Source organism: Heloderma suspectum, chromosome 6, assembly GCF_057233095.1.
Source record: "Heloderma suspectum isolate Gila_16-S chromosome 6, 16-S_ref, whole genome shotgun sequence".
NCBI classification, from domain to species: domain Eukaryota; kingdom Metazoa; phylum Chordata; class Lepidosauria; order Squamata; family Helodermatidae; genus Heloderma; species Heloderma suspectum.
In genome coordinates, this window is record NC_139463.1 from 126,735,933 (window position 1) to 126,757,514 (window position 21,582).

General features: G+C 48.9%; 1 protein-coding gene across 1 annotated transcript in view; it reads right to left on the reverse strand.

Annotated features, from left to right (window-relative positions):
• EFNB3 (ephrin B3) overlaps positions 1 to 21,582 on the reverse strand; it is a 42,939-nt gene that overhangs the window by 12,102 nt on the left and 9,255 nt on the right. The window contains exon 2 of the mRNA XM_084808700.1: positions 2,067 to 2,359. Within this exon, the coding sequence (XP_084664826.1) occupies positions 2,067 to 2,359 (293 nt within the window). The remainder of the gene's footprint in view (positions 1 to 2,066; positions 2,360 to 21,582) is intronic.

The window sequence follows — 21,582 nt, forward strand, 5'->3', positions numbered from 1 at the left end:
CAGGGATGCTGCGAGTAAATTAAAAAAGGTGCTCATAACAGTCAGCGCCTCTGCTCAACTTCTGATAAGTAGGTGCAGGTCAGGTCAAGCAGAGCTATGCTCGGCCCCTGCCTTGGCCACCCGCCTTTCCCCCCACAAAAGCCCCCAAACTTACCGGGACAGGAGAAGGGCGAGGCGGGGCCTCTGGTTCCGAGGAAGAGCACGACATTCCCACCAAGGACAAGGGGGCTGCCCCTCCCAGCACACTTGGTGGGAATGTGGCATTAATCTTGCCCACTCCCGCAGATGGGGGAGCTCTCCTTGACAGAAAAGGGGGGGGTTCCCACCAGACACACTGCATGGAGGCTGCGTGCCCTCCTCCTCAGCAGGAACAGGGTGCTCTGCCAAGGAGGTGGAAGGCCTACATTCGCCAGGGCCACTGCCTCCATTTTTCCTGCCCCAAGTAAGTTTGGGAACACTCAGCAGGGGTTGGGGAAGGTGGTGCTGGCAAAGGTGACAGCAGGCAGTTCAAGCACCTCAACAGCGTGCACGCACACGCACACATGCACACACACACACACACACGGACTGTGCACAGACTATCACTCTTTTGCACAGACTTGCTTGGAGCACACACAAAGGATCAAGCACCCTTTGGGGCAAGTTTCACTATCTACTGGGTGCAGCTCAAAGTGCTGGTTCTGACCTACAAAGCAGCTTCATATGGCTTGGGCGCAGGATATCTGAAGGGCCACCACCTCTTGCACGAACCTGTCTGCACACTGAGATCCTGTTCTGAGCCCCAGCACTGAGTGCTTCCACGCCTTCAGAGGCCAGGAAGGTGATGACAGGGACAGGGCCTCTCCTGTGGTGGCGCCCTGTCTCCAAATGCCCTCCCCCCAAGTATCATCACTCAGCATCGAATTGGAGTTATTATACCGGTAAAAACTCTGTCTCGTTACTAATGCCTTTGGTGGGTCTTAGTAGACAGCTGTCAGTGTTTAAAAATCCATTTACTGCTGCTGCATTCAAATGTATAACCATATTGTATTTTAATTTGGTTTTATTCTTCATTTTGCATCAGTTTTTAATTTTTGTCAGCCAGCTTGAGCAAAGGTACATAAACAACTAAATCGCACGTAGGATAGGAGCACGTAAACTTATCCCCGTTCTCCATCCCCTCACTACTCACAGGGAGCTTTGGAACAAGAATTTCATCCTGCAAATGCCCTGCCTCAAACACAGAATTTTACAAGGATTCCAGCTGAGGATGTCCTCCATTTGGAATGCTCCCATGTTTTTCCACCACTTCTTCCATCCTTTTTCTTACCAGAAAAAAAATGTGTTAAGGAAGAACAGATGGAATAGTTCCTTGGGACCGCAGACTCTGGCCTCATCCATCAGCTAGAGAACTGAGGGCCACTGGGGGGCTGCACCTCCTACCTCCCAGGTTGAATATCATCGCAGTGGGGAGACCAACCTGGTCCTATACATCAGTCATTGGTGTATTTGCTTTCCTTCCCGTCCTCGCTCCCAATCCCTTTTCCTTTTGTGTCGTGTCTTTTAGATTGTAAACTCGAGGGCAGGGACTGTCTTATTATTCATCTTTGACAGCCAGTCTGAGAGCCTTTTTCAGCCGAAGAGTGGGGTCAAAACACTGATAGATAGATAGATAGATAGATAGATAGATAGATAGATAGATAGATAGATAGATAGATAGATGCACAAGGCCTTTCAATTGGTAATACCAGGAGCCGTCCATCTGAAGGAAGCACCCCAAATCTCTCTCAGCTCCCTCTGATTTGAATGTCACTTTTAAGGCTTCCTTTCTCTTTCCCTCACTACCTTTCAGGGTCCCTGTTTTTTGCCATGTCTTCTGAATTTGCAACCTGCCAGAGCAGCCTTCCCCAGCCTGGTGCCCTCCAGATGTGTTCAACTACAGCTTCCAGAATCCCCAGCCAGCATGGCCATTCCCCAGGCTGGGGAAAGCTGTGCTTGAGCCTGCTGTAGGGCCTATACAAAACACCTGTGCAAGTGTGGGATTACAGAAGGTGTCAGAAGGAAGAAGAAAAAGAAAAGACACTTACTGATGATGTAATAATCCTGGTTGGTCTTGAACTCATGACCCCAGAGGTTGGGGCTGTACTCTTGGAACTTGATGGTGAAGCGCATGTCATGCTCGGGCCGATCACAGGTCAGCAGGAGGTTGGGGGCACGGAGGATCTCGCAGCGCTCTGCCTGCTCGGTCTGGACCAGGTACAGCTTGTAATATTCGTAGTCCTCAGTGGAGAAGGGGCCCAGCGGCACCGAACGTGGGCAGATGAGGTCCAGCCGGTCGCCGATCTGGGGATACAAGACGTAGCCTCCCTCGTTCTGGAACCTGCAGGGGCACAAGCAGCAAATCAGCCAAATGGAGCAAGTACAGAGGTGACAGTGGGAACAAGAGTCCTGTGCTCCGAATGGCTGTTTCCGGGGTGACTGGAGGCTAGTGGGTTCAAGCCCAACTGGCTGGGAGCCAGGCCCCCAGGGCTTTCTGGGAAGTGTGGTGCTTAAAGGAATGTAGGGCTGATGTCCACGGTAGGCATGGTGGGGCACCTGCAGAGGGCCCACACCCCAGCACAGGCCCACTGCCACCGCACCCCTCTCCCCCATTGCAACCTGCTTGTTCACCTGCCTTTTGCTGTGGCCCAGACAACCGTGGCAGTGGCGAGAAGGAGGCGCAGGAGATGCCACGGCTGACTTGCTCAAGCAAGTATGTTGAACATGGTTGTTCAGGCAGGCATTTGGGGTGGGTTAGGGTATTCTTAGAAATGTGATGTTTCTAATGTAGTATTTTATTGTTTTAAATTGTTCTTGTTGCACATCGCCCAGAGTGGCTGGGTGGCTAGCCAGATGGGCGATTAATAAATTCAATAAATAAATAAAATAAGTGGTAGCAATGAGGAGAAAGAGGATGAGGAGCAAAAGCAGATGCTGACAATGGCAGACTCACTGAGGGAAGGGGTCCATTGAGGGCATTTTGCCCAAAGGCCCTCACAAACTGGAGCTGTTCCTGCCAGGGTGCCTGGGTTCCCAGGAAGAAGGAGAATCACCAGAGCTTGATACCTAAAACAAAATGGGAGGAGCTGGGCGCCAAGCCTGCTCTTGCTTGAAAGCACTCCCTCACAGGGAGTCCTCTGTGGTCATTCAGGGGCAGTGTTCTCAGCATATGCTCAAAGACATGTATGACTATGACAGCTAATACTCCAAGGCTCAGCCCAGCCACCGAAAGAAGGTTCTGGTGCTAAACGAAGACCTGGAAAACTGAAGGCTTGTGCCTCCTGTAACCTGCAAATGGCCGGACACACTTGTGTTTCATTCAGAAATACGTCTGCTTTTCGAGTGCTTTTCACACACTTTGGAAGCGAGAAAAACAGCATCTCAGAAGAAAACAAAACTCATCTGGGTAACCCAAAATTACAATTGGCAACCTACTGTGGCAACCAAGGTCCTTTCTCCGTGGTGCACTGTTCCTCATCAGATTCCTCCTGCATTTTCCACTTAGGGTACAGAGTTAGACAAAACATCATTTTTAAGGGTCTCTTGTATGTGGTTTGAAAGAGATTTTGTTTCCCATGGTTTACATCAGCCTTCCCCAACCTGGCGCCCTCCAGATGTGTTGGACTACAACACCCAGCATCCACCATGCTGGATAGGGATGCTGGAAGCTGTAGTCCAACACCTCTGGAAGGTCCAAGGTCTGGTGCACATACATATTTATTTCATACCATTTTTGCCCCCGCTCAAATAGGTGTGGCAGTGTTTGAAACGCACGCACGCACTGCCCAGCCCGGTCAGCAGAGGCAACAGTGGTGTGCGCCAGCCCACCACAAGCACTGGCCTCTCTTTCAAGCCACTCCCAGCTTGTCGGAAAACCATCATTCCTCCTAGTTTTCTCAAATCTCTATCAGAGTGTTTAAATTAGGGGTTGCAACATTTGATTAATCGGTTAGATTTAAAAAGCTAAATCAACTGAAAAGGTGGCCCTGATTAACTGTACAGCATTTTTTAAAACTGTAATACAAGTATTTATATAAAGAGGACTTCCTGAGCACCATCTTAAAGGAGGCCCTCCCCGCACACACACACACACATACCCTTTCCCCCATGTTTAGGAGAATGCCTCCAGGATGGAGGTGGGGAACCGGTAGTCCTCCAGATGTGGTTGAACTTCAGCTCCCATCATCCCTGGCTATTGGCCATGCTGGCTGGGGCAATGGAAGTTGGAATCCCACAACATCTGGAAGGCTACAGATGCCCCACCCCCACTCTAAGTTAATGCCTGCTATGTCACATGTGGGAATCATCCAAAAACAAAGAAAGCAATGCTTCCCACCATTTTTTTTTTGCCTTATGCAAATTTAATCAATTGATTAACTTGATAAACAAGGAAGATTTCTTTAACTGGGCAAAAGTCCTAGTTTAAATGTCCTGACATTTGAAGGTATTTAACATATTCTGAAAACATACACGTGTGCACACACACGCGCACACACACTTGCACACGTAAAATCCTATTAAAAGTTAACAGATTAAAGTTGAATCTAACAGCAACAATCATAATGCCCCAGTGTCTTGATACAAGTTGATTATGCTTCTCTCTTGTGCGTAATTCTTTGCATCTGCCTTTAATTTCACGTTTCTGTGCCCCCCCCCCCCCGCCAGCAGGAGCTCTGTCCCATGGTCCCACATGCCCTTGGAGCCCCACGCATGCCCCTCCCTCCCTGCCCAGCCAGCACCGACAAAGGATTCCAGCCCTGTATTCAAACCTGTTGACATCTGACCCCAAAGCCGCCTGTCCAGAGCCCCCTGGGACAGATCAGCTGCCAAATGAGATAATAGCACAGGGGAAGAAGGGGCCGGGCTGCAGCCTGGGGGGTTATATCCCAGTGGCGGATGAGAGCCAGGACTCCTGGGTCCTATTCCTAGTTCCCAGATAGGAGGGGAGGCAGAGATGGCAGGGGCTGTGTGTGTGTGAAAGAGAGAGCATGATTCCTGTTCTGACCTCAAGCCTTGAGGAGCCTGTCCCTGGGTGGGCTACCTCTTCTTTATTTATACAAAATTCTTTTTAGGCCACCTTCAGGGGAAAAACTCTCCCAAGGCGGGTATAATGCCCTCATGAATTAACAGAAGGATGTCATGGGCCAGGTGCAGCTTAATCAGAGTCAGAGCTCCACCTAAATCCACCCCCCTGCAAAATGTCAATATTAACAATCGTCCTTGCAGGACAGTTGTGAAGACGGGAAAGAGAGTTGCTGCAAAGCAGCGAAAATAGCAGCATGCACATAGCAGCCAGGTGTGCATATTTGCCTTCCCCAACCAGATGTGTTCAACTGCAATTCCCAGCATGCTGGGGACCCAACTGGAAGGTGCCAGGTTGGGGAAGGGTGCTCTAAGGTCTGGGGTCTCCAGGCAGTCCCTCAGCCAGGGACAGGCCTACTTAGACCTGCTTTTATTTATTTTTATTTAAAATAATTTTTAAGCTGCTTTTAAGGGTAGAACCTCCGAAAGCAGCATACAGGATAAAAACAATACAAAATTATGCAAAACAAATACAAGAGAAAACCAGGAAATAAATATTCATTTAAAATGATATTGAAAAAACAGGTAACACCAGTAAAAGTTGCAGCTCACAGACGTAGGGAAAGGTCAGTGAAAGCAAGTGGGTCTACAGCCTTCCTGAGGACCTGCACTGAAGGGGTCTGACACAGAGATGGAACTATTTCGGCTACCTTGAGCCCACTTTTGGAGCACACTAGATCCAACGTACGCTTCCTTTCCTCTAAAGCCTGCATAGAAATGTATGCTACTAGCCCACCACCCTTCCTCACCCTGGCCCCCTCCAGATGTGTTGGACTACAACTCCCATAATCCCCAGCCTGCTGCCAGGGTGAGGAAGGCTGTACTAGCCTCTTAAACAGCGAGTAACTTCCTTTTTGCAGGCTACTAACTTTGTGGGCTTATTTACAAGGCCGACCTATGACACAACAATGAAGCACCACACATCCGCCATGTTTATGGCATTTCATTAAGATCTCTATATATTACTTTAGTTTTGTTTCCTTCTTCAGAAACTGGGCACTCCCCACTCAAGCAAGGGGTACTCACAGCCCTTTAAACAACACCAAGGCTATCGCCTTCTCTTTCAACAATGCCCCATCAATTCTACGCCCCGCCGCCTTAAAAAGATGTAGCGCTTTCAGAGCTAACTCATCCATTTTTCTTACATGGGGATGGGTTTGCCACACCACTGGCCTTCAATCTAGTGCTGGTGAAGTGCTAAAAATAAAGCCCATTTTATTTCGCTGTTCAGAACGTCAAAGGGAAATACATTAGGAAATATCGACCATGGGTAGAAAAGGAGGCCCTTGCACTCTCTGATGAACCGAACCTTCTAACTTGACAACTATTCCCAACCGCAAATCGGAGACTTGGCAAAGTCACACACACGTAATGCACACCCAGCACTCGCACTGACCTGGCAGTATAACCACACACACTCGCACATATGAAATGCCACAGAGAAACGGACACCCATGCCTCCCCCATGAATCTAAGGTATCAGCTCCCCCCGCCCCCATGGGCTGTGAAAAACAGGACCTTCGACCAAACATATACTCAAGATACACAGCTCCATCACATACTGAAGCAGCAGAGAATGAGCAACAACTCCAAAAGCAGCTGACGTGGCAGTCTTGCATACCAGACTCCCGTCACCCCTTGCTTCCGCAGTATGGGCGCAGCCCAGGTCGCTAGCTGCAGAGGCGCCAGGCCTGCAAACTGGAGGCGGCAGCAGCAGGGGCATGTGTGTGGAACCCAGGAGCCCTCGCTTCAGGGCACAGCCACTGCACCCCGCTTGCCACCTAGAGAGTCCAGAAGGGCCCACACAGGCCAGGCCAGCTGTGTGTGTGTTGCAGGGGAACTTGGGCACCTTGGCGCCCAGGGCTTTCTGCTCGTAAAACACCCTTTCTCCCTCCTTCAGGACCTGCTCTCCTCCTCAGCCCCCTCCCAAACACACCCACCAAGCCATCCCAAGGAATCCAGCTCCACTCCTTAAGGAAACAAGCCACTCTGCTGCACCCCTTCCGGAGGACCCAGGCGTCCGGGCCGTTCACAGCCCTCCCTCTCCCCAGCACAGAACCCAGGAGTCTTGGCGTCTGGCTCTGCCCCTCAGCCCGCGGCCTCCTTTACTCTCCTGCTCCCAGGAAACCCAGGAGGGGAGCCCCTCGCCACACATCTCGTCTCTCTCACACACGCAGGGTAGGCCCTGCCTCCTGAGTTGCTTCCAGAGGGAGCCCCCCTCCCTCAAAAACAAACAGGCACATGAGACCCCAAGCTGCTACGGTCACGCAGCAGGCCTCACCCTGTCCACGCAGGTGGACAAAACTAGGCCCTGCTCCCCTTCCAGGATTTCTGGAAGGAAGGGCAGAAGGCCCACCGTCGCCAGGGCAACGCATGCCAACTGGGGATGGAGGGGCCGCCAAGTCTGAATGAGTGCGGGAAGGGAGTGGGCACATCTCTTGGGCCCAGTGCAGCGACAAAGGGTGCGTGTGCGCGACCCTTCCGAGCCAGAGGCCGCCGCCTCTTGGTCCAGGCCCCAGATCTGGGGGTGGGATACGCCGCCCCTCCCCGGTCAAGAAAGCGGGGCTGGCTTTTTGCAAGAGGCCTTGCTGCTTCTTGCCCTGCAGGGGAACGGCCCGCCCCCACCCTGGCCCATTCCCACTGCACTCCCCGCCCCTCCTGTGACGGGGCCATGGGCTCAGCTGGAATTGGGGTAGGGACAGGAGATGGAATAGAAAGTGACAGCTCAGGAAAGGAGCTAACAAGCAAATGGAAATGGGGGGGGGGGAGGCTGGAGAGCCTTCTCTGCCCGCCACAGGGAACCCAGGAGCACTGGAATCTAATTCCACTGTTGCGCAGGCTGATTTGGCTTCCCTCTCTGAGCCATTCTGGCGGACCCAGGAGTCCTGCTTGTAACACAGAGTCTCTTCTCTCTCTCTCTCACCCCCTCCCATATACTACTAGACCAGCCTTTCCTACCCTGGTGCACTCCAGATGTGTTGGACTACAACATCCATAACCCCCCACCAGCATAGCTTGTAGTCCACCACATCTGAGGGGCACTAGGGTGGGGAAGGCTGCAATAGATACTCCTCTTGCTCTAATTTACTAGCTCTCATTCTGAGGGAACCCAAGCGCTCCAGGGCTCCCAACCACTAGGGAACACTCCCTTTGAAGAAACCGTATGTGCGTGTGTGTGCACGCGCGCACGCGTGTGTGGCTGCAACTGGAGGAACTCCCTGTTACAGAGGGCCCAGATGTCCCATCACCCAGCATGCCCATCTCTAGCTGCTACTCTTGTTCCTAGGCCAAGCAGGAATTTAATCACCCTCCTCCTGGTTAAATATTAGAGATCCTGCTTCTCCCTCCACTGTCTTCCCCTGCCTGTGTGACTCGGTGGCTTGCTCAGTGTCTCGTTCCAGCTCTCCAGCTCATTGGAGTGAGACACTTTCTGATCCCTATCAGTCCTGCAGGGCAACGGGGTTGGGGCAGCAGGCCTGATTGCCTCAGCACCTTCTTCTTAATGAAATAATTAACTCCCCCTGACCTCGCCTGCCCCCAAGACAGAAAGGGAGGCCCACATCACACACAGCCCCCTTGTTTGGAGCAGGGATGCAGCTGCCACTGGAAAGAGAGCTGCATGCTCTGGATGGAGGAGGTCCCGTGCTGGGTGCAGAGAGATGCAGCTGCCTCTGGGGTGCTGCAACTTGTTCCACATCAACTCTGTCCATGATGCTGAGATGGCACCGCTTCTGGGGTGGAGAAGAGCCTTAATTCTAAGAACTGCCTTCAAGTTGCAGTCTTTTCCCTGGTGGTTTATCCAAAACGTATGCGGCTGGTTAAAATTACTTCATGGTGTGGGAAAGGCACTCTGCACATACTCAGAGACATACCGTTTCATGTTCTGGGACTGAGTGTTAGCATTCAAAACAGGTTCCAGAGCCAATTCCTGGGAGGGAGGGAAGGTTTTCATACATGGGTAGGCAGCAGTTCTTGTCATTTCATTAGTATTTATTTCTACAGCACTATCAGTGTGGATGGCATCTTGCAGAATTTCATAGATAAAAACAGACAGGTCCCTGTCCCCAAGGCACTTACAATCTAAAATAAGACAATGGGGTGGGGAAGCAAAGGAGGGGTAGGTGCACCGAGCAAAGGAAGGGAAGCACACACTTAAAGCTTGGTTATTGTCCTCAATGTGGGAGGCTGTAGATAGGATTCCTAGCCTGAGGCTCAGCTGCTGCTGCTGCTCTGAAGAGGAGCACATAAAGTGTTTGAAAAGCAGAGACCAGGGTGGGGGAGTGTGTTTTTCAGGACTCCTGGGTCCTTTGAGTTGGTATTTCTCTCAGCTGCACTGGAGCATTTTAAGTTTTTCCAAGCCACTGACTTTGGGTCTTTGTGAGGTTTACATCTTCTGGCAATAATTAACATGGGAGGGGGGGAACTGGGGTGGCTGGCCTGGCCTCCCTGGATGGGAGGTGAAGGATCAGGAATTAAAAAGCGCCTGGCTGGGGAAGGGAGAGCTGAGGGGGCGGGGGTGTATGTCTCTCTCAGTTGTAGTTCCTGGGATAAGGGAAATATTTATAGTTCTTCTCACCCGAGAGGGCAGAAAGCAAAATCCCAACTGAATCCCCAAGTTAATTGCAGTCTGCCTTAAAAACACACACACGAACCTCTCCCTCTGCCAATACAAGTTCCCAGCATAAACCCTACTCGCCATCCTTTCTGGGAAAGCATTTGGCTGTCTCCTTGAAACATTTGCTCAAACTCAATGTGGTTTAGTGGTTACAGTGCCCACTTGGGACTCAAAAGACCTGCATTCAAATCCCTCTCAGCCATAAAGCTCAGTGGGTGACCAGAAGGCCAGACACCATCTCTCAGTCTAACCTACCTCACAGGGTTGTTGTGAGAATAACATGGGGGGGTGTCATGTACACCACCCTCAGCTCCTCAGAGGAAATGCAGGAGATGAGTGGAAAGAACAAACCCATGGAAACCAGACCCCTCTCAGTGAACCAGGAATCCCAGTGGCCTTTGTCCCCTAACTGTCCTGCTCTTACAGAAAACTTGGAAAGCCCTAGCATTCATTCCCTGCCTTCCCCACTCAGACTTCCCAAATCCACTTGGCCAGCCTCCCCCAGGCTGGTCCCATTGGCGATGCTGGCTGGGGATGATGGGAACTGTAGGCCAACATATCTGGAGGGCACTATGTTAGTGAAGGCTGCACTAGGCAGTATTTCCTTCCTGCTTCCTCCCACAGCCCTGGCTGTTACTCAGATGCAGCACCGGAACGTCAGCAAAAGTTCCAGGGCTGACTTTTCAGCATGGGCTGGGAAGGGGGGGTGGGGGGTGATGGCATCGCCCTGGCGCCGCCCTTGCTTTGTTCTTAAGCACATTCTCGCTCTTGCTCTCACTCGCACACACCTGTGCAAAATCCCTGGGATTTTCCTAGCCCGAACATGCCTCCCCACTTCCAGCTTCCCCACCTCCAACTCAGCTCCTGAGGCAACATTCCCAACATTTCTTCTTATTCCATTGAGCTTTCAGATGGAAAAAGACAGATGGGCATAGGTGGAGCCGGGCCTCTTGCTCAAACCCAGCAGTCCAAAGCAAAAGCCCAGGCCTCAAACCACCCAGACCCTTCCACCTCAGCTCTTTCCAGGTTCACCCACTAATTCCCTTCAAATACACGCACGCACACACAGAGGCAGGCTGCTTCTTACAGCCTCCGGGGTCCCCTTCATTCTGAGCTCTGGAAAAAATATTCACTGGGCTGGAGCAAAACAAGGGTGTGGCTGAATCCATACAAATCCTCCCCGACTCCATTCCTGCCATGGCCCCCCAGTTTCATCTCTTTCTGTCCAAAGGCTAATTTTTCCATATTTCCTGCACATAAAAACCCTTTCTCCTCTTGGAAGGTCAGATTCTTGGCAAAACATTTAACATTTGTTTAACGCTAGCAAAGGATACAGACATGTCATGGTCCCTGCCCCAGAGGTGTTACAGTCAACACTAGATGTAGTAACAGCAAGATGAGAAGGCCAGCACCACTAAAAGATAGTAGCGCAGATAGATCCAACGGATCCTGGGCGCAACCCACTGGGATGTCCTCCTGCGCGAGCCCCACTGAAATAGATGGGGAACACTTTGGACGTCCCATCTTGAGCACTAAAATGACTTGGCTCAGCACAAGCCAGATACAGCAAGGTGGAAGGAGACTTCAGATGGCAAAGTAGCAGACAGAAGCGAGCAAAGGTGCTTCAGGAAAAGCGAGCCAAGATTCTCAGAGATGTCTTTTTCTCCTAAAGCTCCAGCCAGTTTCCAGCCCTGGGAACCAAACCCCAGGCAGGAGCGGCTCAGCACAGCCTGGGTGGCATATGCCCAACGTGTCCATTCCTTGCTTTCTGTGTAGTTCTGAGCCCTTAAGAGGTTAAAGTGATGCTGAGGGCCTTGGAGGAAGCAGGACTGGGGTGGGAAAGTGCACAAGCCTGGTCTTGAGAGGAGCAGCAGATCTCAGAGGCGTGGATGGGATGACTGCATTTTGCAGAACATAGACAGATACCGGCAGGAGGCTGAGAGAAAATACAGAGAAGCAGCTGTTTTGCCTGGCCACAGAGGGAACAGGGGGTAACACTGCTGAGAGGCAAGTTCACACTTTGCGAATCAGAAGCGCTTTGGCAAACTTCAAAAAATATGCCAGTAAGTAGCTGAGCACAAAATAATAAGACCATAAGAACAGCCATGCTGGATCAGACCAAAGGTCCACTAGCCCAGCCTTATGTTCACACAGTGGCCAACCAGCTGTCGACCGGGAACCCACAAGTAGGGCATGAGCACAACAGCACCCTCCCACCCATGTTCCCCAGCCACTGCTGTACATGGGCTCAGTATGGTGTACTGGCTAGAGTGTTGGACTGGGAGCCAGGAGATCCGGGTTCTAGTCCCCACTCAGCCATGGGAGTTCACTGGGTGACTTTGGGCCAGTCATAGACTCTCAGCCCAACCTACCTCACAGGGTTGTTGTTGTGAGGATAAAATGGAAAGGAGGAGGATAATGTAAGCCACCTTGGGTTCCTTGCAAGAGGAAAAAAGGCGGGATATAAATGCAATAAATAAATAAATAAACAAATAATGGGCTCATTGCCTCTTCTTCTGGAGGTAGCACATAGCCATCAAGACTAGTAGCCATGGATAGCTTTTCCTCCAGGAATTTGTCTAACCCCCCTTTTAAAGCCATCCAAATTGGTGGTCATCACTACATCCTGTGGTAGCGAGTTCCATAGTTTTAACTATGTGCTGTGTGAAGAAGTCCTTCTTTTTCTCTGTCCTGAATGGTAGGGTTCTCTTCCCTCCACCGTTATATTTCTCTCTTTCTCTCTCTCTTCTAAAAAGGTAGGGCATTGTCAACTGCCCTGTATCAGCAACTACTTACCCTTTGGGAAATTAATGAGGGTTGACAAGCTAGCACCTCAACACCCACCTACTGAAGTGTCCTGCTAGTAAGCTATGTTATTTGGACCAAGCAGCACTCTTCCTTAGCGGCCAGATTTGGCATAGGGGACTCCAGTTGCTGACCCTCTAGGGCTAATGGGAGTCGTAGGCCAAAATATCTGGAAGGCCACCAGTTGCCCACCCTTGCTGTACGGCAGAAGGCTCAGCAGATTGCTTTTGCTTCCAAATACAACACCAGGGATGTGTAAACGACATGATTCTACATGAACAAAAGCTGGATTCAATAACCTATGTAGCACGATGCAAGTTAATTACATTTTTGCATATATTTGCATGTCCTGAAGCTTCTCTCCACAGTGAAAAGGGCTAGAATCTTGCTTTTAAAAAGAACATTGGGGGGGGGGGGAGTGTTCTCAGGGTGTTAAATTATAAATTCGGTATCCATTACCAGATCCACATTTTATGCAATACTGGCAAAGAAGCATGGAATATACATACACAAACACGCCTGTATTTGGGCCCTGCTTACCATCCCCCCAAAACAAAACAGTAATGCGTTTGGCTCTAGGCAGCTCTTTGGAGTCTCTCTCTAGGAGTGGCGAGTAAGCAATTTGCCAGCGGTAGGAGGACAATCTACTAAGGCCAGGTGCAATCTGCTTTTCTTGCACAAAGAGGAGATTGCCAGGAAAGTTTAAACGCGCTGGTACCCTGTGACTTCGTTTATAGCTGGAGTTGTTCTTATTGCATTTTAAAATTGTGTTCTTGGTGACTTTTGTGGTGTTTTATATGTTATATTGAATTATTAATTTGTTGGCAGCCACGGGCATCTGGAAGAGGTATAAATATAACAAAATAGCAGCAATATGTCCTTGGCTGCTCTGGACTTAATGCAGCTCTTACCTCTTCATTCTGAGATCTTCTGAACGATTCAAACTCGGCCAAGTGGTGCTGGTGAAGCCCTGGCACAAACTGAGGCCTGCACCTACACTCCATCCCCTTTCCCCTCCTAGAAAAGGTAATTTCTCTCCGCACTCCCCACCCCTCCCACACATTTACTGTGATGGACTGACATCTGAAAGTACCTGAACACACAGATCCATATTGATTCTGCTGGCAAATTATTGGTTGCCTGGTCACCACCTGTCCGTTTAAGATAGGAGGGGAAATAAATGGACTATTTCAAATCTGTAATCCGAATTCAGAGCTGGGTTTAAGAAGGCGGGCGGATGAATTCCAATTGGCAGCTTTACCCCATTCCACTCCTCATTCGTTTCCATCATGAACTAATACACACTGGTTATTTTGGGGCTGGGTTCACGCATAGAACATTACCACTAGAATACCCCCCACCCCGAACGCTCCTATCACGTATAGTAGTATATTGGGGGGTGAATGTGGTTTACTGGCCCAGTGGGTCTTGCGGGACCAAGAAGAGGTTTGTCGGTTCACCACTGAGTATTTGGGCTTCTTCCTCTTGGGTTTTAAAGACTGCAACCATTAATGGTTGCAGGAAAAAGACAAGAGGTGAGAGAACAAACTGAAACTGAATCCAAATTAGACAAAAGTGCTGTTGGTTGGGGGAGTCACTTGATTTGGGGGTTATGTGTACATCCAGTGGAGGCTGTTGGCTCCAATGTCAGTGGGGCGGTGAATCCGCTCCGGGTTTCAGTCAGAACCAGTCAGAACTCTAAAGGAGCTCTCCAAACCTGACTAAAGCCCAGAGCAGATTCACCATCCCACTGTCATCGGAGCCACCAGCCCCTACCCTGTGCACCCTGTGCTAGATGGGGCTGCACTCCCCGCTCAGCCAGGTCTGGCCCTGAGGGTGCTCCTTGAACCAGCGCCACTTCTAGATGCTCAAGTGGCAACGGTGGCTAAGGGGGCTTCGAGGCGGAGGGCTCACCGTGCTACTAATCGAGGGACACTGCGCAGCTGTTGGTCTTCCTTTCCTTAATGAATCATAGAATCAGAGAATAGTAGGGTTGGAAGGGGCCTACAAGGCCGTCGCGTCCAACCCCCTGCTCAATGCTCAAGATAAGACAGTGAAGACAAAGATTGAAGAAACAGTGGGAAAACATGGTAGGGCTACATCTGGAAGACAACTTTGTCTGGACACCCCAGGTAAAATTCCATGAATGAGGCTGGGCAGTTGCATGATAAACAGCTTGTCTGGAAGCGCCCTAGGATTGCCTTTTACCAGCTTTGCTCTTTCTTGGAGTAGACAGACCTGGCCATGGTCATTCACGCTCCAGTAGCCTTCAGATTGGACTCTTGCAGGGCTGCTGCCACCAGGTGAGAAGGGCTCAGAATCTTCAGTTGGCCCAAACTGCTGCTACCAGACTATAGATAAAGCACACGTGTCTGTTTCTATTTGATCTGCATTTGTTTCCTGTTCATTTCTGGGCTCAGTGCAAGATACTGGTTGTTGCCTTTAAAACCCTAGGTGGCTTCAGACCTCAGTATCTTAAGACAGGCACGGATGGACATCAGGCTTATAAAATACACTTTGTTTTTTTTACTAGAATCCCCAGATCCACCTGTGGGAGCCAGGTGCAAAATGGTAACTTGCAGCAGGGGGTAGGGAGGAAGCCAGATGCAGTATGTTGGCTCCGGGCGTGGAGCTAATCACTTACTGCACCCCATGATTCATACACTGGGATGACCTGCATATATGTATACAAATCTACATTGGAGTACTACAGATTAGGGATTTTAACAACCTGATTTAGCAGGGGGAGAGGAAACAATTCCGCCTTCTCCTATACATGCCCTCCTCCACACTCCGATCAGCAACTGAGTTCTTGCTCTAGATTCTCCCACTGACTGAAGCTTGATGGGTTGGCACAAGGAACAGGGCCTTTTTAGTGGTGGCACTGACATTTGGGACTGCCCTCCCTAGGGAGTCCTATATTCCTTACCCCATTCCACTCCTCATTCATTTCCATCACGAACTAATACACACTGATTATTTTGGGATTGGGTTCTATATTCCTTCCTGCACCAGATAAAGGGTTGACTCACTCTTTAAAAAAGGCTTTGTGGAAGTGCAAACTAATAAGAGATTTTGTTGTGTTCATTTTTGTTTTGTTTTTAAACTACAGATGAGCTGGATTGTCTTGACTCTTGTTGTCTGGAGTTTGTTATTTCATTATCTTATTTTCATAGTGTTCAGATCATTTCTTTCTATGCTGCTAGCCAATTGGGGTTCCCTGGTGGGAGAAAAGCAGGATAAACATTTTTTAAACTAAAACTAAAAGAAAAGAACAACAGGAGAGTGTTGCATGGAGTGAACTTGCACCCCATTGAAGTTTGCGTTGGTGTGTTTCATTTCTATTTTTTAAGTCAGCAATTTATTTGTTCACTGTGATTTGCACAGGAAAACTTTCCAGAAGCTTATGCCCACGTCAATAAGTGGGAGGGAATAGTATGGCCTGGTCTCTGAGCCTCTAAACCCGAGAGCTTAGAGACATTGGAGAAACCCATTTGAGGGGTGCTGTTCGATGCGTTTCCTTAGGCTTGGCCCCCCAGACTTTGTTTCAGTTCCCACTGCGGCACCTGACTTGATCTGGAGCAAGTCGGGCCAGTTCATGGATTTTCCAGGAATTTTGCACATTTGGGGGGGGAGGTTCTGCAGTTCGCGCAAATTTGGCCACAATTTGCGCAAATTTGGCCACGATTTGTGCAAGTTATGGAATCTTTTTTTTAAAAGCCTGGAGTTTGGGGAACAGCTCATAGCTTGGCTCGTAGATGCAAAGCGAATCGTCCACACTGTGGAAATCTGTCAAGCCAAAAAAGAACCGGATTTCCCAGAGATGGACATCCCTATGAGAGATATGGGGTGACAGGCCTAGTGGGGAGTGACGCCCAGTGACACCTGGTGGGTCAGAGGGCAAATCGATAGCTAAATCCCCCAAACTCCACATCAGACACAGAGACCTGGCAACCTTTGAAAGGAGGGTGCCACGGAGATTTTCCACCTCATGCATCAGGAAACCTAGACTAATTTGGCTCCAACAATGAGATTAGCTTTAACCCAGGGCTGCCAACTCTGTAAACTGTATTTATAAATACAGTCTTGGACAGATATAAAATTACAAGACATAAAGGGTTCTTTTTATGATATGTTACTATAAGGCAGCCAGGAGGGTGAAGCGTACCCAGAATGCCTGTATTCACATTTCATAAAGTCCTCTTCTCGTTTATTCTTGAAACTCCTATTGAACGGTCTCTCGCATAACATTTTTAACATCAAACTGCTCCAAATTGCTCATGACCTAATTAACAGGAGCACCACCAGCTATCCCTGTCTGCTTGTCAGCAAAATTACCTCAGGAAGCCTCGCTGTGTATTCTCCGGCCTGCCTTCCGAGGGCTGCGCTCCCTGGCCTCGTCTAGCAACACCACATTCCGTTGGCACAAGGTGTTTTCATGCCCCTGGCAGAAAATCCAAAAACTGTGCCCCCCTGCTGCAAAAATAACGATCACTGACAATTGTTTCCCTTTAATGGGAGCCCCAGACCTGCTCCTGCCCTGGCCAGTATGGTTTTACACACAGACCCATCCTGTGGTAAAGTGCTCCAAAATTAAAGCCAAAAATGCATTTCCACGAACTGATGAGATATACAATTCTGGCCATTGAGGCTGTGGGACAGAATTAAAATGTTTCCTGAACAGCAGGAGGCCAGTGCTAAACTGTCCCATCTAAAGCTGGATGAGCGGTGGCTCAGCCTTCCCCGGCTCTGGTGGCCTCCAGGGGTGTTGGACTATAACTCCCAGCATACTGGCTGGGAGATGCTGGGAGTTGTAGTCCAACACCCCTGGAGGCCACCAGGGTTAGGGAAGGCTGCTCTATACCAACCCTGCAGTGCAAGGCACTTTTTACAAGGGACACATGGAGGTGGGGTGGATCTCACCATGCCTGTCATTGGAGCATAAAACCCACATGGCGAGAATGTGCTTTTGACTGAAAAAGTCCTTGTCTTCTACTTTCTGCCCCACATCAACACAGTCACCAGAGGTGACGCGGTGCAGGCTGAACGGCTTCCTACCACATCGCTTGCGAAAACGGCCTAACATTTTCCACCCCCTCTTCAAATCATGGCCTTCCAGCTCCCGGTTTCGCAGCCACATCCATAGATGTACTGCCGAAATGTGCACCAGCCCATATACATTAGCGTGGCAACGCTCTCGTCACCCGAACAGTTGCCTGTTGATTTAACAAGAGGGGACTGATTTTTAAGTGCCTTGGGAGCATCGATCGGCGGCTGGGCCTTCGCTCTTTTGCGAGATGCATGTTGCACAGGTGACAAGATGGCACTTCACCAACCCGCCCCCACCCCTTCCTGCTCTGGTTTCCAAGGGGGCTCTTGAATCACACAAAGGTTGGAAGGCAGGAGAGCAGGGAGACAAAAAACGAAAAAATCGGGAGGAAAGCTGGGGCAGGGGGGAGGTATAGTACAAATAAGGGTCCCTTTTTCACCATTCTTCCTGCACAATAGGTGATGATTGACCAATTGCACACAATGCCAAGATGATTTGTCCCCCTCTCCCCAAATCAAGACCAGAAGGGGGAAACCGGTACTCCAGCTCACTTGGTAAAAATCCACAGCAGGCTGGGCAGCTGACGCCTGGTTTCAAGGGTTTAAAATCGAGCCACTGCTATTTACTGGAGTTCAAGAAAATGGATACGATTTCGTGCTCTTCCCCCTTCACTTCCCGGGGGCTTCACGAACGATTACAACTGGGGCACTGGGTGGGGTGGAGCTGTGCCCAACTACATTTCCATTTGGATGGACTGGCAGAGGAGTTACCTCATCCCTTCTCAACAACCTTTTAGCTAAAATACATGTTATATTGTGTATTACATGTATGTATTGTTATATTGTGGTTTTAATGTTCTATATATTTTAAATTGTTTTATTGTGTGTTGTTTGGTTTTAGTTTTTGTGAACCGCCCAGAGAGCTTCGGCTATTGGGCGGTATAGAAATAAATAAATAAATAAATAAATAAATGTTAGTGTTTAAGCTGCTAGTTTCAGTTGGTATGACTGTATTGCATTGGTTTTATATGTTTATGTGAACTGTACTTTTTGAAAATATGATGGATAATTTTTGGTAGTTGCTTTAGCACAGATATTTCATAAGTAAATAAATTAATGCTCAGGATGAGAGCGCTGTAATTTTGGGTTTAGGAAGGAAAATTCTCTTCTAAATCAAACTAGGACAGGCCCCTCCCCCAACCTGTTGCTCTCCAGATGTGTTGGACTACAACTCTCTTCATCCCCAGCCAGCACAACCATTGGGCAACCTGACGGAGATTATGGGAGTCGTAGTCCGACACATCTGGAAGATACCATGTTTGGGGAGGCTGAAGTAAGCCGCGACATGAGATAAGAATTCCCTCCTTGGGTCAGAAGAAAGGGCCGTGTGTAATCTGGCACTCTGGTCTCCAACAGTGGCCAGCCAGATGTCTCTGGAACATCTGGATGTCACAAGTAAGGCATGATGGAAACAGCAAAACCATTTCACCCCCCAGATCTGGTGATCAGAGAGAAATACTGCCTGTGGAACTGCAGGTTCCATTCTTCGCAGTTACCTATCTTTCATGCATTTGACTAATCCTTTTAACAGGCCTCTAAGCTAGCAATCACCACCACACAAATGTGCCAATGAATTTCTTCAGTTAATTGTGTGCGACCTGGGGAGGAATTTCCCTTCCTCCCCCTTGGTAGCATGTGACTTAGCTTACCCACCTGAGTAATTTGTGAACACCTTTCTGCCCTGTGCACCTGCTCCGAGAGACATTCAGACATGCCCCCCCACACCACATCCACTAACTAACAAGGGGACACAGTCCATGGCCAGCAAGAAGTTTTCCTGTTAAAGCCCCACTGAAATGAACAGGACAGTGAAACCAAGCATTGCCACCACACATTAATTATGGGGAGGGGGGTCTTTTGGGTTTTCTGCTGCTTGGGCCCCCAGCTTCCATGGTCATGCCTTGTAGCAGATGTGCAAGAGAGATCTTCTTCCCAGGGCCTGGCAATACCTGCACACGTAGGTCACGTTGGCAACGTTTTTGCCAACTTTGATTAGGGGTGTTCAATTATTTGCTACCTTAATTTTATTGGGAATTTCAATGTTGTAAGCAGAGAATTCTTTAGGGATGCTGTCACATAGACAGCTGAGCCTTTTTTGGCTCCAGGACATGGAACTGTCGATTTCAATAAAAGGAGAAAGCTTAGATTTACTGGGCACATCAGCAGATATTTAAGTATGAACATGGCGGAAGAAAGGACATATAAAGCACTCAAAGAAAGGAAAGAAACCCCCCAACCCTTTGTAGAACATGATCTCTTATAGTTGTCGCAAATTCGATAAGGTCCTGAGCCAAAAGTCCTAAATAGAACCAAAATATCATCTCCACAAACCAGAACAGCCATATGGAGCACAGAATACAGCATCTAAAGGATTTTCCTTTTAAATATATGAGCTCTACCTTTTCCCCCCTTTTGCACCATTTGTGCGCACAGGAGAGAATTAACGTAATGCGGTTTTTAAATGGGCAGGAAACCAGTTTTTAAAAGCAGTTGAGCACTGAACAGGAAGGTGGATTTACGGTCACATGTCGAAGCTTCATGCGCTTTCTGCGACACCTGTGAGCAGATGTGCTCCACCTGAAGCACATTATTGGTCTTCCAGCCATCATTACCACCATAGAGCTCATTGTGTTACAAGCTTTTAAAAGCTCTTCTTTGGGGGGGAAGCTCAATTAAAGAAAAATAAATGGAATAACCCATTCAGAAGTATTACAAGATATTCTCTTCACTGGCTCCTCTTATCTGACCGCTGCTGATCAGATACTACATTTTTCTTCTATGTACCATTAGAGCTGTAAACTGTAGGCCAGAGGTGAATCATCCTTTCCCAGGATGCATAACAAGTCTTTACAACAGGGAAAAGTTGCACTTAAGAATTGAATTAATGCAAATCAGCTAGAGGGGCGATGACATCAAAGATTCACAGGAGATGACCAAAGTGATTTGCACGCCACTTGTGAAAATCCACCTGAATACAAAATCCTGCTGATTTGCAAGAACAGAATCCTGCTTTTTCCTTGTAAGGAAAAAAGGACTTAATGTTGCTAGCCCCTGTGAAAACATCTCCAAAGGACTTGCCTCAGCCAGCAAAACCCAGATAAGGAGCTTGCTCCTGACCCCACTTGGAAAGTAATTAGAAAGAATTCAACAAGTTGTGAACTGGCCAGAGAACTTCGGCTATTGGGCAGTATAGAGATGTAATAAATAAATACAAACAAAAAAAGAGCAATAACGAACAACGCTTAGAGGAATGGGGAAGAGGACTTATGAGGAAACGACGGAAAGAGTTGAAATTGTTTAGCTTGGAGAAGCTGAGAGGGAACTTGACAGCAACCCATGGGAATATGAAAAGTCACCTTAAGGAGGACAGGGGGACGTGTTGAGGAAGACAGGAATCTCTTGGTCTCTATGTCTGCTGTGGGCAGGATAGGAAATAATGGCATTAAACTGCAGCCCCAAAAATAAAACCAGAGCCCATATTTCAAGTGGACAACAGAAATCACTTTCTATCTGTCGGGAACAAGTTGTGGTGGACTCTTTCATCACTGAAGGAGAATTAGAGGCAGCAGATTTTGGATGGCAGTAGTCAGCAATCTTGTGCGTTTTATGTATTTAATTTGTACCCCACCTTCCCACCAAGCAAATGGCGCTCAAGCTCCACCATAGGAGGCAATTAAGATCTGATCCTGGTCTCTGCTCCATGGAAGCCCTTCTGCACAAGCCTCGTTCCAGAGAACGGGAGCTGCACGAGGGCTTCCCACTGGGCGCGCCCGATGTTAATCAGGATCGTGCAGAAATGTACCACTTGGATTTTCCATGTCAACATTGCTTGAGCCTGATCATCAGTCAACAGAGACAAAAAAGACAACCAGAGGCCTTGCGTATACCGGCTCTCCTCCATACATGTCTCTCTATCCAAAGCCTTGTTAACAACTCACATCTCAGACACATTG